The sequence below is a fragment of the Cavia porcellus genome, unplaced genomic scaffold (genome assembly GCF_034190915.1).
Source record: "Cavia porcellus strain 051 isolate PalLab524CR breed Dunkin Hartley unplaced genomic scaffold, mCavPor4.1 scaffold_6, whole genome shotgun sequence".
NCBI classification, from domain to species: Eukaryota; Metazoa; Chordata; class Mammalia; order Rodentia; family Caviidae; genus Cavia; species Cavia porcellus.
In genome coordinates, this window is record NW_026947489.1 from 100437539 (window position 1) to 100456211 (window position 18673).

General features: G+C 35.0%; 1 protein-coding gene across 7 annotated transcripts in view; it reads right to left on the reverse strand.

Moving 5' to 3' along the window:
• The window catches only part of Far1 (fatty acyl-CoA reductase 1), a 57501-nt gene that overhangs the window by 33188 nt on the left and 5640 nt on the right, over window positions 1-18673 (reverse strand). For all 7 annotated transcript variants that reach the window (XM_023563272.2, XM_063251869.1, XM_063251867.1 and 4 more), the window contains one exon: window positions 54-249. In XM_023563272.2, coding sequence (XP_023419040.1) covers window positions 54-242 — 189 coding nt within the window. In that variant the 5' untranslated portion in view covers window positions 243-249. The remainder of the gene's footprint in view (window positions 1-53; window positions 250-18673) is intronic.

Below are 18673 nucleotides of genomic sequence, written 5' to 3' on the forward strand. Positions count from 1 at the left end.
TAGGTAAAAGCACACATTTTTTCCTCCTCTGCAAATGATCATTCCCCACTTACCTTGCTACTAAGGATTTCTTCCATTCGCTCTTGGGGTGTCTGTCCAGCTTTCTGCCTTACCAAAACATACACTGAATTCACCTTAGGACAAGATCTCAGCAACTTTTCCAGAAGTACCTTTCCTAGAAAACCAGTAGCTCCTGTAAGAAGAACATTCTTCCCTTCGTAGTATTCTGGGATTGAAACCATTTTGACCCTAAGAAAACATGACAAAGTATTAGCTCAAGGATTTATGCTCATTCTTAGTAGAAATTTCTTGGTATTCATATACATTAAGTATTATAAAAGAGAGGCAAAAAGTCAGCATCAGCATTAACAACAGAGGACCTAATCTCTGGTTCAATGTAGGAAAGCGGGAAACAAAAAAAAAGTTATTCTAACCTTGTGAAAATTTCCTTCATCTCAGACAAGTAACTCACCTTTTCTGGGCCAACTTTTCTTTAGCAGTTTGTGCTAAAATTCCTTCCAGCAATAACCCAAATCTTTACTCAACCTTTGTTAAACCTTAAACACAACTGAATGGTGTTTCTGTCCCCAAAGGAATTTATAACACCAACACAGGTCAGCAGTAAGACTCTACTGCCTACTTGTGTAACACTGCTAGGTGTCGTATTTACCTATCCATCATCAGTTGAAACAAGAATAGGTAACAGCAAATCTTTTCTCCTACATGTCAGATGGTGACAATATATTCAAAAGGTGTTTAAATTTCTCCTTTTAAAAGACATGGTAAAAAATGCACACGATAACTTCTTCCTACTCAAATTACACTGAAACACTAGAAAAGATACACTAAGAAAACAAAAGACCACAGTGAACCAAAAACCACCAAAATGATGCATGCATGTATGTTACTAAGACTAACACACAACAGAAACAATGCTCTGTACTGTTTAGAAGGACAGAATATTGAGATGCTTGAAAAGAGTAAGGAGCTTCAATTATATTTCAGTTTTATTTACACTGGAGAGTAGATACATGTGTTTTATGCCTAAAATTTTCAAAATTTCAAAAAATTTCTAACAATCTGAAAACAAGAATAACTCCAATAAATGAGCAAAAAGGGATCCGGGTCAGGGAATAATGTAGAAGAATTTCTAGAAGAAAAACAGGCTGAGCGGACAGAGAACACACAGTAGACTGAACAACCCAAGCAAAACATAGGAAAGGACTTCTATAAGGAAACAAGAGTTCCCTTTACCAATCGCTAGAGCCTGAGGAAAAAAATCTCAAATCAGGACAAAGAAACTGGATTAAGAAATCAAGGCAATTAAGATGTTGCTCACAGAACTGAACATCACTTATGAGTCTTACTTTCTGTGTAAATGACTCCAGGCTTACACCCAAATGTGCAGGCAGACACTGCTAAGGACAAAAGAGAAGTAAGGCTAACCCTGAAATTGCTGCAACACCCACAAAATGGGGAAGTCTGGATGAGGAGAGAGGAAATAAAACTGAAGAGGAAGCCAGGATCAGCTACCAAAACTAACTACCCTAGGCCTTCATGAATGAGATTTTACCAAGGATCACTATTCAAGAATTATAGATGGCGCCAGGCGTGGTGGCACACATCTGTAATTCTAGCACTCAAGAGGCTGAGGCAGGAGGACCACCACAAATTCGAGGCCATACTAAGCTATAAAGTGGGTTCAAGACTGAAATTTTTGAAAAAGAAATCAAACGAACCAAAGTCAAAACCAATTTAAGATAATGAAAAATTTAAAGTCTTAATAAATATCCTCCAAGCCATTTACAAAAATAATGCACTCTTATAATAATATTACTCAAAACACCAAGAGGGACAAAGAACAGCAAAGCATTTGGAAATCAGCAAATTCAAATACAGGCAAAAAATCCAATGAACATAGTAGAATTACAAATTCAACAAGTTCAATAGATATAAAGTTTATATGAAAACTATATTTCTATATATACCAGCAACAGAGAAAGAAGTTTTTAAAAAGCCTACTATCCCACTTCCACTACCACCAGAAACACCAAAATTACAGACAATAACAAGTACTGCCAAAGCATTAGAAAAATTAGAACCCTCTAATGCTACTGTAAAGTAGCATTAGATGTAAAGTAGTGCACAGGCTTTGAAAAATAGATCGGTAGTTCCTTAAAAAGTAAAATCTTGTTGCATTGTTTGATCATTTTTTTTAATGCCTTGGTCTTGTAACCTGAACAAGTATTTCTAAGATAATATGCGATATATTAACAAGTGTAAATTTCCTATTTTAAAAAAATTCTTTATCATTTCTATCCTTTTTATTTTGCTTTTTAAAATAAAAAAAAAGTGAAACCTAACATTATCAAATGACCCATCAATTCCAGTGTTAAGACACACATTGCAAAGAATTAAAATTGTTCAACAAGCTGACACAGGTTTGTACCAGCACTGTACTGAGGTTTTGTGTGTGTGTGTGTGTGTGTGTGTGTGTGTGTGTGTGTGTGTTGCTTTTTGGGTTTTTCTGGCATTACTACAGATTAGCCCTAAAGCCATACAATACTTGCTAGGCAAGCTCTCCACCACCGAGTTACATATATCATCAGCCTGGCTGCACTTGTCTTAATCACCAAATAGCACAAATAGCCTACATGTCATTCAACAAGATTAAGTAATTAAACTGTGGCAAATACATACAGCAGAAAATATTCAGCCTTAAAAAGTCTTGACACACTACAACATGGATGAGTCTCAAAAACATCAAATGAAGAAATCAGACCCATAAGACCACAAACTGTTTGATTCCATTTATATGAAATATCCAGAATCAGTATCTGGATAAATCCATAAACAAAGAATGCAGATAAGCGGGGAAGTAGAAAGAAACTGCTTAAAAGGTTTTATTTTAGAGTAACTAAAATGTTTCTGAATAGAGGTGGTAGCTTCGTATCATGAATGTACTAAATGCCAATGAGCTGTTCCTTTTAATGGTGCTATAGTTTGAATGTGTCCCCTCCAAAATTCAACTGCTGCTGCAATATGGTTTTAAGAGATGGAGGCCTTTAAGAAATGAACAGATCATAATGGCTCCAGAATAACTGCTGGATGAGGTACAGACTCACTTAGGAAAAACACTATCACCTACTACAATTGAACATCTACTGCTGGTCGAAGTGTGGGCTTACTTAGGAAAACAAAACGGTCATATTATCCTAAGGCCCAGCCATTCCATTTCTAATTATTTACTCACCCAGCTTAGTATACACGTTCACCAAACACTGAAAAACAAGTATGGTTATTCAGAATTATCCCCATTACCCAAATATTAAAAGCAACCCAACTGTTTGACAATAACATATTGTACAAACTATAGTACATTCACATAATGGAATATTTAAAATCAATAAACTTGAAGAAACTATTGCAACACACAACATGGATGTATCTCACACACTGGACAGACCAATGAGGCCAGGTACAAAGAGTATATTCTATTTGATGCCATCTACATGAAGTTCAAAAATGGGCAAAATCTATCGACAGCTCAATGTCAGAATGATGGACCTTGGATGGAATTTGTGAAGAAGGCTTCTGTGATATTATAATATTTTATTTTTTAATCTGGATGACTCATATATCTAAATCATCCAGGACCTTTTAATCTTTTGGGTTTTCTTTCCCTCCAACAATCAAGGATCTATTGTTGATGCATGTGATTGGCTTAAATTCTAAACTAAAACAAAACCGTAACTGCGTACTCATACACTTTCTTCCTTCATTTTTCAGAACACTGCCCTACCAAAGCCTAACACCAAAACTATTAACACTAAATGGCAGAAAACTCTTACCAAACAATTCTCTTCCTCAAGCTTAACAATATAAAGACTGCTTATAGGATGAAAGTCTTCTTACAAGTCTCAGGCAACTAGTTCAAGTTATTTACATGTGACTTTACACTACTAAAATGACTTAATTTCCTCCATGAAGAAAAAAAATCAATTCCCACAACTTAACCACAGTACCACCAAAAATCTTATGAACACTGAATATTTTTAAACCCTGTCTCTAGAAACTCTTGGTTTTCCCAATCCAATCACGATCACCCTACCAACTTACTGGCAAAACCAATAAAAATGAGTCTTCCCTTAAGGGAAGTGCAGAGATTTCACATCTTAAGACATTATCTTCCTAGTATACACAGAAGCTACTGGAAAAACAAAGCCAAAAAAGGAATGCTGTCAATTCTCTCAGAGCATGCTATTCAGGATTCTGCCACAGACTACAAGAGCTAAAAGCTTCTAACAACTATTGACAAGTAGACGCAGTACTAAAATACTGAAGAGAAAAAACCCACTGTTACCAAGTGAAGACTTGGAAAGGAGTGGACACCTAACAGGAGCATTAGATATTTTCTCCACAAGGCACTGGATTCTCTGGTTCAAAAGTGGAGCAGAAACTTTTCTTCACAAAGCCTACCAAAATGCTAAACACCAACCCCAGCATGAGAGTGCACACCTCTAATCCCAGTAGTCTGGGAAGCTGAATGAGACCTTGACTTTAATCATTTTTGAGAATGACTGCAAATTCAAGCCCAGCCTAGGCAATTTAGTAAATCCTCAAGACCTTGTCTCAAAATGTAAAGGAGGAATGGATGTAGTACAGTGCAAAGAGCTTAGGTTGAATCCCCAGGACAGTTAAATTACTAAATACCAACTAGCAAATAACCACTATTAGTTTCACAGAATTCATATAGGCTACTTTACAAAGGTTTTCCCAGTGACGGTAGAGTACTTTTCATACAGTTCCATTTACAACTAAATTAGAAGAAGAAAAAGCTACTTGATTAAGATATATTTACTTGCTAAAAGTTCAAGTCCAGACTCTGCCACTTAGAAGCCATGAGATCTTAAAAGTAGTACTATTTCGAACCTGCTTCCCTTTTTCTAAAAAGAAGATATGTAAGTCTTATGAGCAAATAGTCTATAAAAAAATGGTCACAAATGGAGAACCAGAGAACTTCTAAGGTAGCACCCCACAAAATATAAACTGCACCTTTTAACTATATTCACTTAAATGTCCTAACTTAGTGGAAGTCTAATCACATTGTCTTATGAATTTACAAAAATGTGATTCAAATCAAAATCTTCTCTCGTCTTCAATTTATTTTATTTTATTTTATTTTATTTTATTTTATTTTATGGTACTGGGAATCAAACTCACAACCTTGCACTCATCAGGCAGGTATTGTGCCACTGAGCTATATTCCCAGCCCTCATTTTCAACTTTTAAAAGAGTTCTTCAAATAGATAAAGCAATCAAAATGAGAGAATGGAGTTTTCCAATAATCAGAAATTTTCCAGTTAAAAAGGGCCAGATTTTTCAGTGCCAAAAATAGAAATGCCAATATAAGAACTAAAATCAACCCAAATTAAAACTTTCACTGTAATGCCAACTGCTTGTTTCGTAGACTGTGAAACAGTAAGAAAAATGTAAAATACATGGAAATTGGAGTATTAGGAATAAAGAAATAGAAGAAAGGAATCAGAGGAAAGGAAAGGAATCCATAGGTCAGTCAGGTAGAATAACAACCAAGTTTTATGTAAGGTTGACTAGAAATGAGAGAAATCTATAAAAAGGGGAAAAAAGGATAGAAAAATATATCAAGCACAAACTACCTCTCACCAAGTTATGGTCACTCCGTACTTCTGCATGGGCAGTCAAATTTGAACCCAGCTCATATTTACTTACAGAAGGCACAAAAATTCTTAGTACTAGAAGTTCAGAAAAAGTGTAGGGGTTGGAAAAGATGATCTTGAAGACCCTAACCACTTCTAAAGTTGTATATTCACCACAAGAGGAAAAAGCAGTCTTATTTAAGGTCTTTTGGCTTTTATTAATTTTATACCACAAACAAGAATCTGCTAACAAAAAGTTTCCAAATGAAATAAGGCAAATGTTTTAACTGAAGAATCTTTCAAAATTCTAGACTTGTGCTTACTTCGGCAGCCCATATATACATGCACTAAAGATTCTAGAACATTGCACACTCAAAGCTGATAAACAAACTATAAGTCAGTATAAAACTTTCACTGTCCAGTGGTTCAGACAGACTTCTATTTTTTAAATACATTTTATTAGTGTCTATAAATTTAGAAAATGTTTCCATGTAGTATTTTCATGTAAGCATACCACATGTTTTGATCATGTATGTCCCTTCCTCCAATAACTTCTTTACATATCCTTTCATAGACTCTTGAACCACTAAAATTCAAATCCAATTAAGCTTTACCAGGATTTTCCTGAGGGCCACTTACAGAGACTCAGTATTATAATTCTCAGCTTAAGAAATAAGCAAATTAGAAAATTTAACTCCTATCATACCACACTTCACTCACTGAAAGACCTAACATTAGTGCAGTGGTATAGAAACTAAGAATCTCAAAGATCTTGCTTAAGAGTAGCAACAAATTCAAACACATTTCTACAAACAGCTACATCAAGGTAATCCAATGCAGAGCAACTTATTTTGGAAATAAGTACTGGATTTAACTACCGTTAAAAACATAGTGAACTATTAGGAAACTAAATTTTATTTCAGTACTGAGTGAACCAAGTTCTATTTATAAATTGCTTCCTAACAAATAAGGTAAATCTACCTGAAACAAAGGCTCTCAGGTAAGATATGTCATTGCCAACATGGAGTTAGCCTTGGAATTCTGTGTCTAGCAGGCCAGAGTTGGAAGCCAGGCTCACGTATTTATGTTGGCAATAAGCTTGCTTACATCTGTTTGGTTCTTAGTCTCTTTATGTCTAAAACACAAATAATAAAGTCATCCTCCCACTTCCACTACACAGCATTTATATGCAAACTGAGTAAAACATATGAAAGACTGGGCACACAATTATATCCCTTACACACAAACACACATACACACACACACAGAGCCCTTTACCCATGATCTCATAAACAAAATAGTGTTTCAAAATGCTGTTAAGAGGCCCAGAACATACTCTATCAAAGACAAAGGGGTCAATTTCTGTAACATAAATAAGCTAATAAATCCAACAATTAATTAGATGATCAAAAGATATAAATGAAAAGTAAACAAAAATAAAAACGGCTCTTGAAAATCTGTTAGATTTGATAAAGGTACACAGAGAAAACAAATTCAGTCTTCATGGGGGCAATCTGGCAGTATCTATCAAATTTTAAATACCCCTTACCTTTGACTCTGAAACTGTATTTCTAAAACTTTACCTTGAAGCTATTCTTACATATATGCAAAATGATGCATTTATTGTAACAATGATGGCAAAAGATTGAAAACCTGAAAGGCCACCAAAGGAGAAGCAGATAAATAAATTGGCATGTTCCTATTATAGTATACTCTGTATCTAAAAACCGAAGGAAGTGGGTCAGTGTATACTGATAAGGAATAGTATTCATGATAAACTCAAAAAGCAAGATGTATAAAAAGCCTCTTTAACGGGAAAAGGAATTTTAAAAATACAGTGAGTTCAAGGATAACCTGAACTACCTGTCCTTTTTGAGACCCTGTCTCAAAAAATGAGACTGGGCTGGGGGGTTTAGCTCAGGGCCAGGGATTTAGCTCATTGGCACAAGCACCTGCCTGGCAAGCACCAGATCATGAGTTAAATCCTCAGTACAAAAAAAAAAAAAGAGAGAGAGACTGAAGCAGGAGAAAATTTAAGCCTAGACTAGGCAACTTAGTAAGATCTTATCTCAAAAAGGAAAAAAAAAAAGGGCAAGAGGAGGAGTATGAAGATGTAGCTCAGTGTGAAGGCCAGGTTCAATCCCCAGTAACACACAGATGCACACACACACCATGTTACTCTGCCAGAATAATGGAAAGGCTAGTTGCCTCCAGAGAGGAGATCTGTAGATCAGAGATGAGGGCATTTACCTTTCACACTATATCCTCTAATACATTTTTATGCCCAAGTATTATCTATTTTTAAAAAATAAGTATTTTTGTAGAATAAAAAAATCCAGATTATCAAAAGGTACCCCAAAAAGAGAAATTGAAAGTACAACCTTGCCCCTTCAGTTAGCCACTCTCCAGTATCTCCTGTCTTACAACAATTACAACCTGCATTTAGAAAATGTTTCCACAAATCTGACAAACGTATGCCAGGGGAAGAAAAAGAATATTTTTCTTTCTGCTAATCTTTACTACTAAATTTGTTTCACTTCATTATTGGATGGAAATCCTTTAGCCTAAAAACCAGATGACACTTATATAGGAAACTGCCAACAGGCTGAATTTCCTCAATACAAAGTGAAGAATTCTTCCATCCCATAACCTTGATACAGGATATATCTCTCTTTTATTTACTAAAAGATTCCCCTCCTTCATAATGTTTACTATGTTCATAAGGCAGTGAGGTACGAAGCACTATCAAATGTAGTACTGAAGTCTAAACAGGGCCTACCTGTACACATTTTTCTGCACTGTTATATACTGCATACAGCAAATAACAAAGGATTTTTGGAAGGACTTAGTCCTATGTATTAGTTGTACAAATTTAGGGAAACTAAGCACTGAATCTCAAAGTCAAACGTGAATGTGTAATCACTCAAATCTAGCTTCCTATGAACCTTTACCACCTTTCACAATACCTGAAAGATCTACTTATCTTTCTATTAAAACCGGTTCCTTTGCCTTTAGCATAGAAATAAACTCAAAGTCAAAGCCTATTAATGGAAATGATAGAGTGAGCAAAGGGACAAAGAATAAAATATTTTATCTATCTTCTTTACTCATAGTTGCAATTTCTGTGTTTAACAGTCACAGGCAATGATGTTCTGTCATTATTTCTTTAATTCTATTTACCTTATTCTCCTATACTGCTGAGCTGGAAGCTCATTCGGCAAGAGTACTGAAAGAAATTTAAACAGCAGACAGAAAGTTAAGCTAAATGATCTTTTAATACCCTTAGAATGCATGGCTTAAAAAGGGAAAGAATAATCTTAAGTAAAATAAATCAGGCACACAAGTTTAAATACCACATGGTTTCACTTGTGTGAAAAATCCGAAAGACATTAGGAAGTAGGAGGAACTTTTTCAAATGGAAAGGGGAGTAAGAAATGGGGGATAGGGAAGGAAAGAGGGACTTTAAAAGGCTAAAACAGAAATAAGAGCTTTTGCAGATGGGAAGGGAAAGAAGACTTGGAGAAAGGGGGAACAGGACACAACCAAAAAAAACTAAGATGTGTTATGTACACGCATAAAGTACATGAAGAGAATGACTATTATGTACTGCACACATATACTAATAAAAAAGAAAAAAATTACTTCAAATAACATATAAAAGAAAGAATTCCAATATATTCTAAACCAAGAATGAGCAAAGACTTCTGTAAAGGACTAACTAGTAAGTATTTTCAGTTTTACAGTCCACTGCCCTGTAGTAGCTTCTCAAGAAGTAGCTATAGTTTAAAAATGGTTTATCTCCACTAAAACTGATGCAGGAGTTTAACACCTATAGTAAGTCATCATGAGGTGGAACCAAATCCAAGCTATGTTATTTAAAGGGAGTTCTTTGAAAAGTTCCTTGGATTAGATAAATCACCAGGGTATAGCCTGCATGACTGAACACTGATGGTTGTATAAGACAGAGATTAGAGGATATGGACACACACACATGCTCCCTATCTCTTGCCATGTGATTCCATGTACCACTTTAGGGCTCTGTCAACAAGGAGGTCAACATGGACACAGCTCTTTTCAACCTCTAGAAATGTGAGCTAATTAATTTCTTTACATAATTATCCAGCCTCAAGTATTTCGTTACAGTAATGCAAAATGGACAACCATGGACAATAAATAAATGAATGGGTGTGGCTATGTCCCAAAAAACCTTAAAAAACAGGAAGCCTGCCTAACAATCACAGTTTGCCAAATCCTGTTCTAAACAATGATTTTTAATATTCCACATTCAGAAAAATGAAATACAAATAGGAAAACATCATAAGAAGCAGTACTGTCTAAAAATACATTATCTTTGATTTTACTACCAACTGAATCAGAGTGGAAGTTATGGGGCTATCAGCCAGAGTGCAAAGACTAACAAAAAGAAAGCAGAAGAGGTAAAGATATACTTCAGTCTTAGTTACTTTTCTCATTATTGAAACAAAATACCTGACACCTGCAGTTAAAGGAGGAAAGGTTTATTTGGTTCACAGTTTGTAGAGATTTCAGTTCCACAGTTGGCTGGCTCCAAGCAGAGTAGCATGGCAGAGGGGTATCAAAGAGGAGAAATAGTTCATGGCAGACAGTATGCAGCAAGATAGAAAGCACCAAGCAACGAGCAATGCCAACAACCAGCCCTCTTTCTGCTCCTTATATTTTATACAAGCTACCTGCCCCTGGGGCAGTAGCACTCATACCTAGGCTGGGGCACCCTTAATCCTAGCATCACACTGTGAATCAATTCCAGCATCACATTCTTAATACCAGAATCACACATTCTAGATCCAGTCACCTCCAAAAAGCCCCACTTCTGACTGCATGAGACTTTGGGGAGACATTTAAGTACAAGTCGTAAGAACTTCCCTGCAGGTTTAGGTTTCAAGGCAGCATGAGCCTGCAGACACCTTGATTTCATATTTCTGGCCTACAGAACCAACAAACAATAGATTTGCTGCCTTAAACAGCCAAGCTGTTAAAAACCAATAGAAGGTTATATATCACTATTCAGGTACAGAGCAAAAAGCCTTCCAATGATGCATATGCTTTTATGTCACAAATGCATGATGAATCCTTTCCAACCGGAAGACAGCAATTATAAAAATACTCTTTAATTAAAACATGGGGTGGCTTTTCAAAATGGGTATAGAAAAAAACAGTAGGAAAAAGCTTCATATATGAACAAAAAAAGGTAAAAAAAAAAAGGGTACATTTCAGATCCTAGAACAAGTCATTGGAGAATATGTACGTTTATTGAGGGTACACCTCTGTATGTAATAGTACATTTAGAAAAAATAGTATTCTGGTTATCACTAAGCAACAACAACAACAACAAAATCATTCTAAAACTGTCTTCTAATCACAAAAATCAATTCTCTCTCAATTTTTTTGAGTCAGAAATCTGGAAAAGGGCTCTGCTAAGCAACTCTGGCTAAACAGTTATAGCTCTCCAGACTCTGTTTGCCTCTCCCAATGAGGTAGTTGGGGATCCTTCATAAAGCATGGTAACCTCAGGCTAATTATAATTACACAGTTTACAAAGCTACTCCTATCTTAAAGATCAGAATTCTATTAACTAGGTAGCTCCCTCCCCTTTCCTGGACAAGTCTTAAAATCACACAGCATAATTTCTGTCATGTTCCACTGATTATAAGCGGTTTGAAGATAGCCCATATTCAAGGAGACATAAACTCAGATGAGTGAGCACCCTAATGGTTTTCCAATGTTAGAACCATGCCCACAGTTACTTGGCTGCAGCTTTGAGATTCTCCTGATCAATTTAGCCAATGGTCTTTTGCAGTTCAGTATGCATGCAAAAGAAAAAGACAGAACTTTAACACTTGCTGAATTCTGAGTACCAGTCAGTATTCATATTCCCTATAATACTACCACTGGTGCCAGCTACCCTAAAGTGGAGTCCAGGGTCTGGGGATGTAGTTCAATGGTAGAACTCTGGTGTACTGTGCTGGAGGCCCTGGATTCAATCCCTAACACCAACGGGAAGTATTTATTTATTAATTTATTGTTGTTTTGAGACATGTAGTTCAGACTGGCCTTGAACTCAGAGCAATCCTCCTGTCTCAGCTTCCGAAGTGCTGAGATTACAGGTGTATGCCACCATACCAGGCATGTAAAAATTTTTAAAAACTGCCAACAGATGCCACTGTAAACCTAAAGTACTTTCTCACAGTGAAATCTCTGGTACACTGTATGTTCTCCCACAACGCAAAACTAACCCCGATACCCCACCAAACCGCAAAGATCATGGACTCAAGGCCAAAAGAGCAATCTGACTCAAGGGGCACTTACTTAGAGCCCCTGGAGCTCTATGAAGACAGAGGATCTTATAGGGTACTTCTCCTCTATTCCTCAAGGGATCTCAGAATTTTCTGATAAACTGCCATCTAGAGATATTTGGGGAACCAATGTTCTAGTTACTGTCTTTTCTACTATACTTTGGTAACTACAGACTTTTTTTAAATGACAAACAGAATTGTATATATTTATCATGTAGGTGATGTTTCGGAACACATATATTTTGGATGGAATCTTTGTTTTAAGATTCAACTTAGTGCCAGGCATGACAGTACATGCCTATAAACCCAGCACTCGAGAGGCTAAGGCAGGAGAATTACTTTTAGTCCAAGGCTAGCCGGGGCTATAAAGTGAGTTCAAGGCCAGCCTCAACTGCCTGTGAAATCTTGTCTCAAAAATAAATAAATAAAATAAAAATTCAACTTAAAAGAAAATTTTCTCTAAAAGTTATAAGCAACAAATTTTAAAGACTACCAAGTTGTCTATTACCAAAGTCAAACTGTTAAGAATAGTGGGTTCCTTTTTCGAAAATTAAGGCTTATGAGGCATTTTTCCACAAACAATAGTTCTAGCATCTTAGTCAACATTTCTTTTTCCAATAAAAGATGCTAGTGTCCAACTCCAGTGTAAGCACCCATTGAAGCAGATATAATGACCACTCTGTTTGCCTACACAGACAGGCTCTGGTATAGCAATATTTAACTCTGTGTCCTATTTTTTCCAATGTCTAAGGTAGTTCTTGGGCCATTATGCAACTATTTTATACATTGGTGTTATTCTATAAAGCACGAGAAGTTTCACAAGACCAAAATACTTCTAAGATCTTATTATCCTGGAAAATTTTAGACAATGAAGAAAATTAGATTCAAGATTTTCTGAGTAACATGAAGATCAAACACAACAGTGAAGTTCTACTCCATTAGACATGACATATCTAAACTTTTTGCTGAACAGAAAACTTTAAACTTTTTTACTAACATCCACTTTGTTTGTTTCTGAGCTCAAGGTCTGCGTCAGTAAGGTAATTGCTATAAAATTCACAAAAGAAGGGCTGTGCTTTTGTTATACACAGGCTGGTAATACAGAATACTAAACAGAAGGAGCTGTCTAAAATAAACAGTTACAGCAATTAGCTAAATTACTTAGATGTGGGTCACTACTTAGAAAAATATAAATTCCATTCCAGGAAGAAGATAATTTTTTTACAGAAAGTATTTCCCATAAGTCAGGCATTCTTTTTTTAAATAAACTATTATACTATATTCACTTCCTACTTTAACAAAAACGTTTTGACTATAAGAAATCTTTATCCCAGTATCTTCACACTCAAGAGACACTGTTTGATAAATGAAGGTATTCTACTATTTTAAATGTACTACCAAAGACAGCTGTTCAGATTCTGCCAATACAGCACAGAAAATCCAAATATTCTGTTTTGCTTAACAATTTAGTAACAGTCCACTGTCCATTAAATAACTTAATTATATTAACAAGGTTAATATAAAAATATTTCAAATTTCCCAGTAAAAATGATATTACAAGAAAGTGTATGATGTTTTCCCTGAAAACTATATGCAGACTACTTAAGGTTTACTCCAGAACTGACTTAAGCAAATTACTTATTATGTATCTTGTATAGACTAATTAAAATCTATCGAATCTTACTCATAAATATTAAAATATCTTTTTTAAAAGGTGGGAGAATTATTTTGCTGATTGTAGAAGCAGTTAAGACTTGTAATCCTTAAAAGCAGAAAAGTATTCTGAACTTCCCGTACACCATAAGTTCTACTTGAGTGTGTCGCTTTCTTACACTGCCTTATGTTTTCAAGACTGAACCTAGAAACAGGCTTCAGTCATCCAAGGCAGCATTAAGGTGGAGAAACTGTACCCAACCAGATTGGGGAACTACATTAGCAAACCAGAAACTATAAAAGAAATCCACTGAACTCCTTTTATGTCCTACTTTTCATGAATTTCCCAGTACAGCTGAGGAAACAATGTTCATAAAGAGCTCATGATCACCCATCCTATCAAGCTACTGAGGTCACAACTCAAAAAAATGGGCCAAATCGCCTGATAGACAGCAAATAAGAAAGTGTGACACTCCTTTGATTTATCTATAAGACTATTTGAATAATCCATTAAGCTACTTACCAAGAAATGGAAAAGTACATTCCTAGAATATACCAAACACTCAAATAGGTTACTGCAACGAGCAATGCTGCAGTTTCTACCACATACAAAAGCTGTAATTCTGAAACTCTGAAGAGATATACTCACAGTCAGTTAAACTGTAATCTTCAGCTAGTCATGATTTTCAGTTACTACCATTATTCTGGTTTTTAATTAAAGGTCCCGTTGGTTTGGCTTCATTATCATCAATTTAGTTTATTTTATTAACCCTGCAAAAATACACTGTACAACTGTATAACTAGTTTAAAAGTAATCTATAGTTTAAGATAAAGACCTCTGTGTTTTAATTAGGAACCATCTATACACCTGACAAAACACCCCCAAAACACCTATACTAAAGCTCCAGCTAAAGTCTGGGATTTAAAAAGCCTGAGTGAAGTCACTAATATAGGGACCAGACTTCTTCCTGACCACTTGGCCATAGCAAATGTAGTAAAAGAATTCAACATTGGATCATCTTTGTAAATAGTAAAAATTTCTTTGAATGTCAATGACTACTCCGTCTCTAGTGTTGGGTGAGAAAGAACAGCGAGCGACAAGGAATACCTTAAAAGAGCTAAATCCTAAATCACAACTTCTTCTCAAAGTTCCTTTCCTAGTTTATCTTTAAAACTTTGCCAGGTTCTTATATATACCTTGTATCCAATCAGCTCAGAAAGGCATAAAAATGAGGAAAGCTATCTAATGATTTTCTAAATTTTCAGTAAGTTTTCAGCTGTGGTAGTGAATTAAGATGCTAATAGATCTAGCCTAATAAGCCTTGTAGCTATGGGTTATTATACCAAAAATGGGGTAAAAATAGGCATGGCAAAGTGAAAACACTGGAGTATAAAAATTCAAGGAATTCTTAAGTCTATTTATCAAAGTCACAGTGCTAAACACCCTGGGTAGTTAGACACTTTCTTTTTTGGCTACTGAGTTTAAAAATGTAAAGACAACCAAATAAGCTAAAAATATTTAACAAATATCAGATTGAGTAATAAATTCACTGTTGGGAGTTGACATAACCAAGTAATCCTGGACAAATCAATCAAACTCGCCAGTCAATTACTAAATGTAGGGAAGAGGTGCTCTATCACTGATCTTCTGGCTCTCAAAGTGTGTATTTCTACTACGTAAGAATAAGTTGTATCCTAAACCTATATTATTAGATACCAGGGGAATTTTTTTGTTTTTGTTTTCTTGGATTGAACTCATGACCTCACACTTGCCAGGCAGGTATTTGGGCCACTAAGCTAAACCCTCAGCCCCACCAAGGGAATTATTAACTCCAATAGGTCACAAAAAGGTTATCATTTTAAAGCAATTCACATAATATTTACCATCTTCAAACAGTCTTACACACTGCTCTACAGAGTCAAATATCCCATTACCAGCAAATTCACCTGGTTCCTATCTCGTTAGGATTCTACTTATGCTAATACCCACTATGATGATCATAGTTTTAAGTGCAATCTACAGGTTTTCAAAATACACATTGTAAGAAACTTATTTAAGACCATTCTTCAAAGTAAGTAAATGATGACTGCTTATGTCCTCAGAGCACCATTGCTTCTAAGTTATTTCAATATAGTTATGAAAAAATAACAGATCCTTTCTTCCACAATTCAAAACTGTTTAAGGGCAAGAAAGGTCAAAACCCTTTCTTCCTTTACCTTTAAGGGAAAAACAAAATGTATTATGCACTTATTTATTCTTATATATTCCACTATAATATTCTTATATATTATACTATTAATTCAGGATGGGTAGCAGCCATGATACAAAGTACCACACACTTATTCCAAAATCTTTTATAAAATCATTCCTACATATTAAACTGAATATAAGTTATCTACCCCCAAAAATCCAATTAACAACTGGTAACAACTGGTTTAATTTTTTAAAACCAAGAATTTGTACAATTAACTTCGTAATTTGATCACTTTTATTAAAAATATCTATAAAAACTGAACAACATACATAAAATATAATTAAATTTTGGCAGTATACTAAAGAATGAATTACTATTATACCAGGATCTACAGACCCTTAGGATCTGAACAGGTTCTGAGTCTTAATAAACACCTAAAATTTTATGAAAAATTAAATGTGTGTGTATATTTTCCTAAAGGACAACAAAGCTTTGAAGTGATTCTCAAAGAGGTTCCAGAACATTTAGAATTTCTGCATTATGAAATATACCTGAAGACTATTCTCAGTCAGAGTATCTACTAATAAGATATAACACTAATTAACCCACAGGATTCCCCATTAAGTACCATGCCAATATTTCTGACAATTTCATGAAATACAACTACATAAAGTAGATATTTGGGCCCTCAGGGTGAAGATCTATGGCACAACACCTGCCTTACATGTACAAGGCCTTGTATCCAATCTCCAGTACTGCAAAATGATGAATGAATGACTTCTAGGTTGGTTAGAAGTACAAGACAGATACTACATTCCTAAAGTAGGTAACAGTAAGCTCTCAACTTACTAACATTTAAGTTGCAAACTTTCAGATACAAATGGACCCAAATTATGAATATATGTACATGCAAATAAGTCATGAAAGTAGCTCAGCTGTCTGCCATGCTTACTGTATGTGTATATGTGTGTGCATGTGCATGTTTGGTCCAATCTCTAACACTGCAAAATGAATGAATTAATGAATGAGTTACTTCAGGGTTGTTTAAAAGAGCAAGTCTTAATATCACGTTCTTAAAGTAGATATTTCAAAATCTTAAAACTTTCAAATGGTTAACACAGTTAAACACATGTATAAGCACACAAAACAAGTTACAATTTAAGGCTTTCAAGTGACTTACATCTGGCAATTGATTGTACACACCCACAAGGAATATTCTAGCTAGGACGCTTAGTGCACTCACTGAACTATATCCACCCAGCCTCTCATCAGCTCTTTGTATATTAGTTATGATATTTTGTTAACTGAGACAAAATATGCTAACAATTTGATGGGTTCTAAGATTTCCTGTCTCAGTAACTAAATATCAAAAATAATTATCTTCTCTAATAAACTAAGAATCCCACCATACCCAAAACTGACGGGGAAGGGAAGATAGAAGAAAAAGAACAAAATATTAAGGAACTGTATCTAGTATCTAAAACACCAATGTTTTTAATTAAAAAAGAAGACCCAGTGGGCATGGTGACACATGTCAGTAATTGCAGTACTTGGAAGGCTGAGGTAGAAAGATCACCATGAGGTCAAGGCCAGCCTGCAACTACAAAGTGAGACTTAAGTCTCAAAAAGCCCCTCTCCCCAAAAATAAAGAAAGAAAAGAAATGCGCAAAGTTTGTACATGTTCAACTGGTTTAAACATTTTCCTCCTCCCTCCATTTAGCAAATAAGGAAATTCAAACCCAGAGAGCAGGAAGTGACTTGCCTAAAACATACTAAGTTGTTAACAAAACCAAATTTAAAAGTCAAATCTGCTGATTCACAACTCAATGTGAATTTTCAGTATTAAGACATTTTTCTATACTGTAATAGTAAAGAAAATGAACTAGTAATGAATGTCTCAATTCTATATTTTATATTTTTAAAAAGTAATAAGATAAAGGAGAGACTAGAAAGTGAACACAAGATGGTTACATATGAAAGCTTTATGAATCTACTATACTTCCTCAGTTATGAGACACATGACTTTAAGACACAGTACTTATTTAAAAAACATTTTGAAATTGACACTGTAAAATACAACTCCATTTCAAAAAATACTAAAATATGAAATATACAAGGTGTACTCAAATAGTGAACGTTTAATAAAAATTAGTATAGCTAAAAGACATTGTTCATTAATCGCCATCAAAAGTCTCCCTTTCTTAGAACAAACTAATTCCATCATTCTTGCCACCTTGTGAAGGAGTTCTAGAAGTTTATGAACATCTTTTAAGGATGGAATCAAAAATGTGGTGAATATTGGTAACAGGTATGATCCAACGAAAACGCAAATCGAAAAAAAATTCAAGTATCTTCAACCATCTTAATCACCAGAACTGGTACTGAGCAGTTTCTAGCTCTTTCTAAAGTCAAAATGACCATGAATAGTAAGTATTTTCAATCAACTCAGAACATCAAAGCATCCATGACAAAGCAACTAAGACACTCATGAAAGAGGACATCCAGAACTGCCTTCAGAGTGCTAAGAATGTCACAGTTAAGTGTGTCTGGAGTAAGGAGGAGTATTTTTATGGTATGTCTTTTATTCAAACAAAATTTAAATTTTTTTATTTATTGATATTTTAATCAGACCTTGTACATCTCTAAAGTGAGAAAATATTATATAACGCACCCTGTTACACATTACACATCTTAAAATAAGTATCATTTATTTAGAGGCAGTGTCCCAAGGCACAACACTTGGCACTTCTAAAGTAACAAAGTTACTAAACACCTCAGATTATGTGGTATTTTTTCAAGTGTAGGAATTAACAAA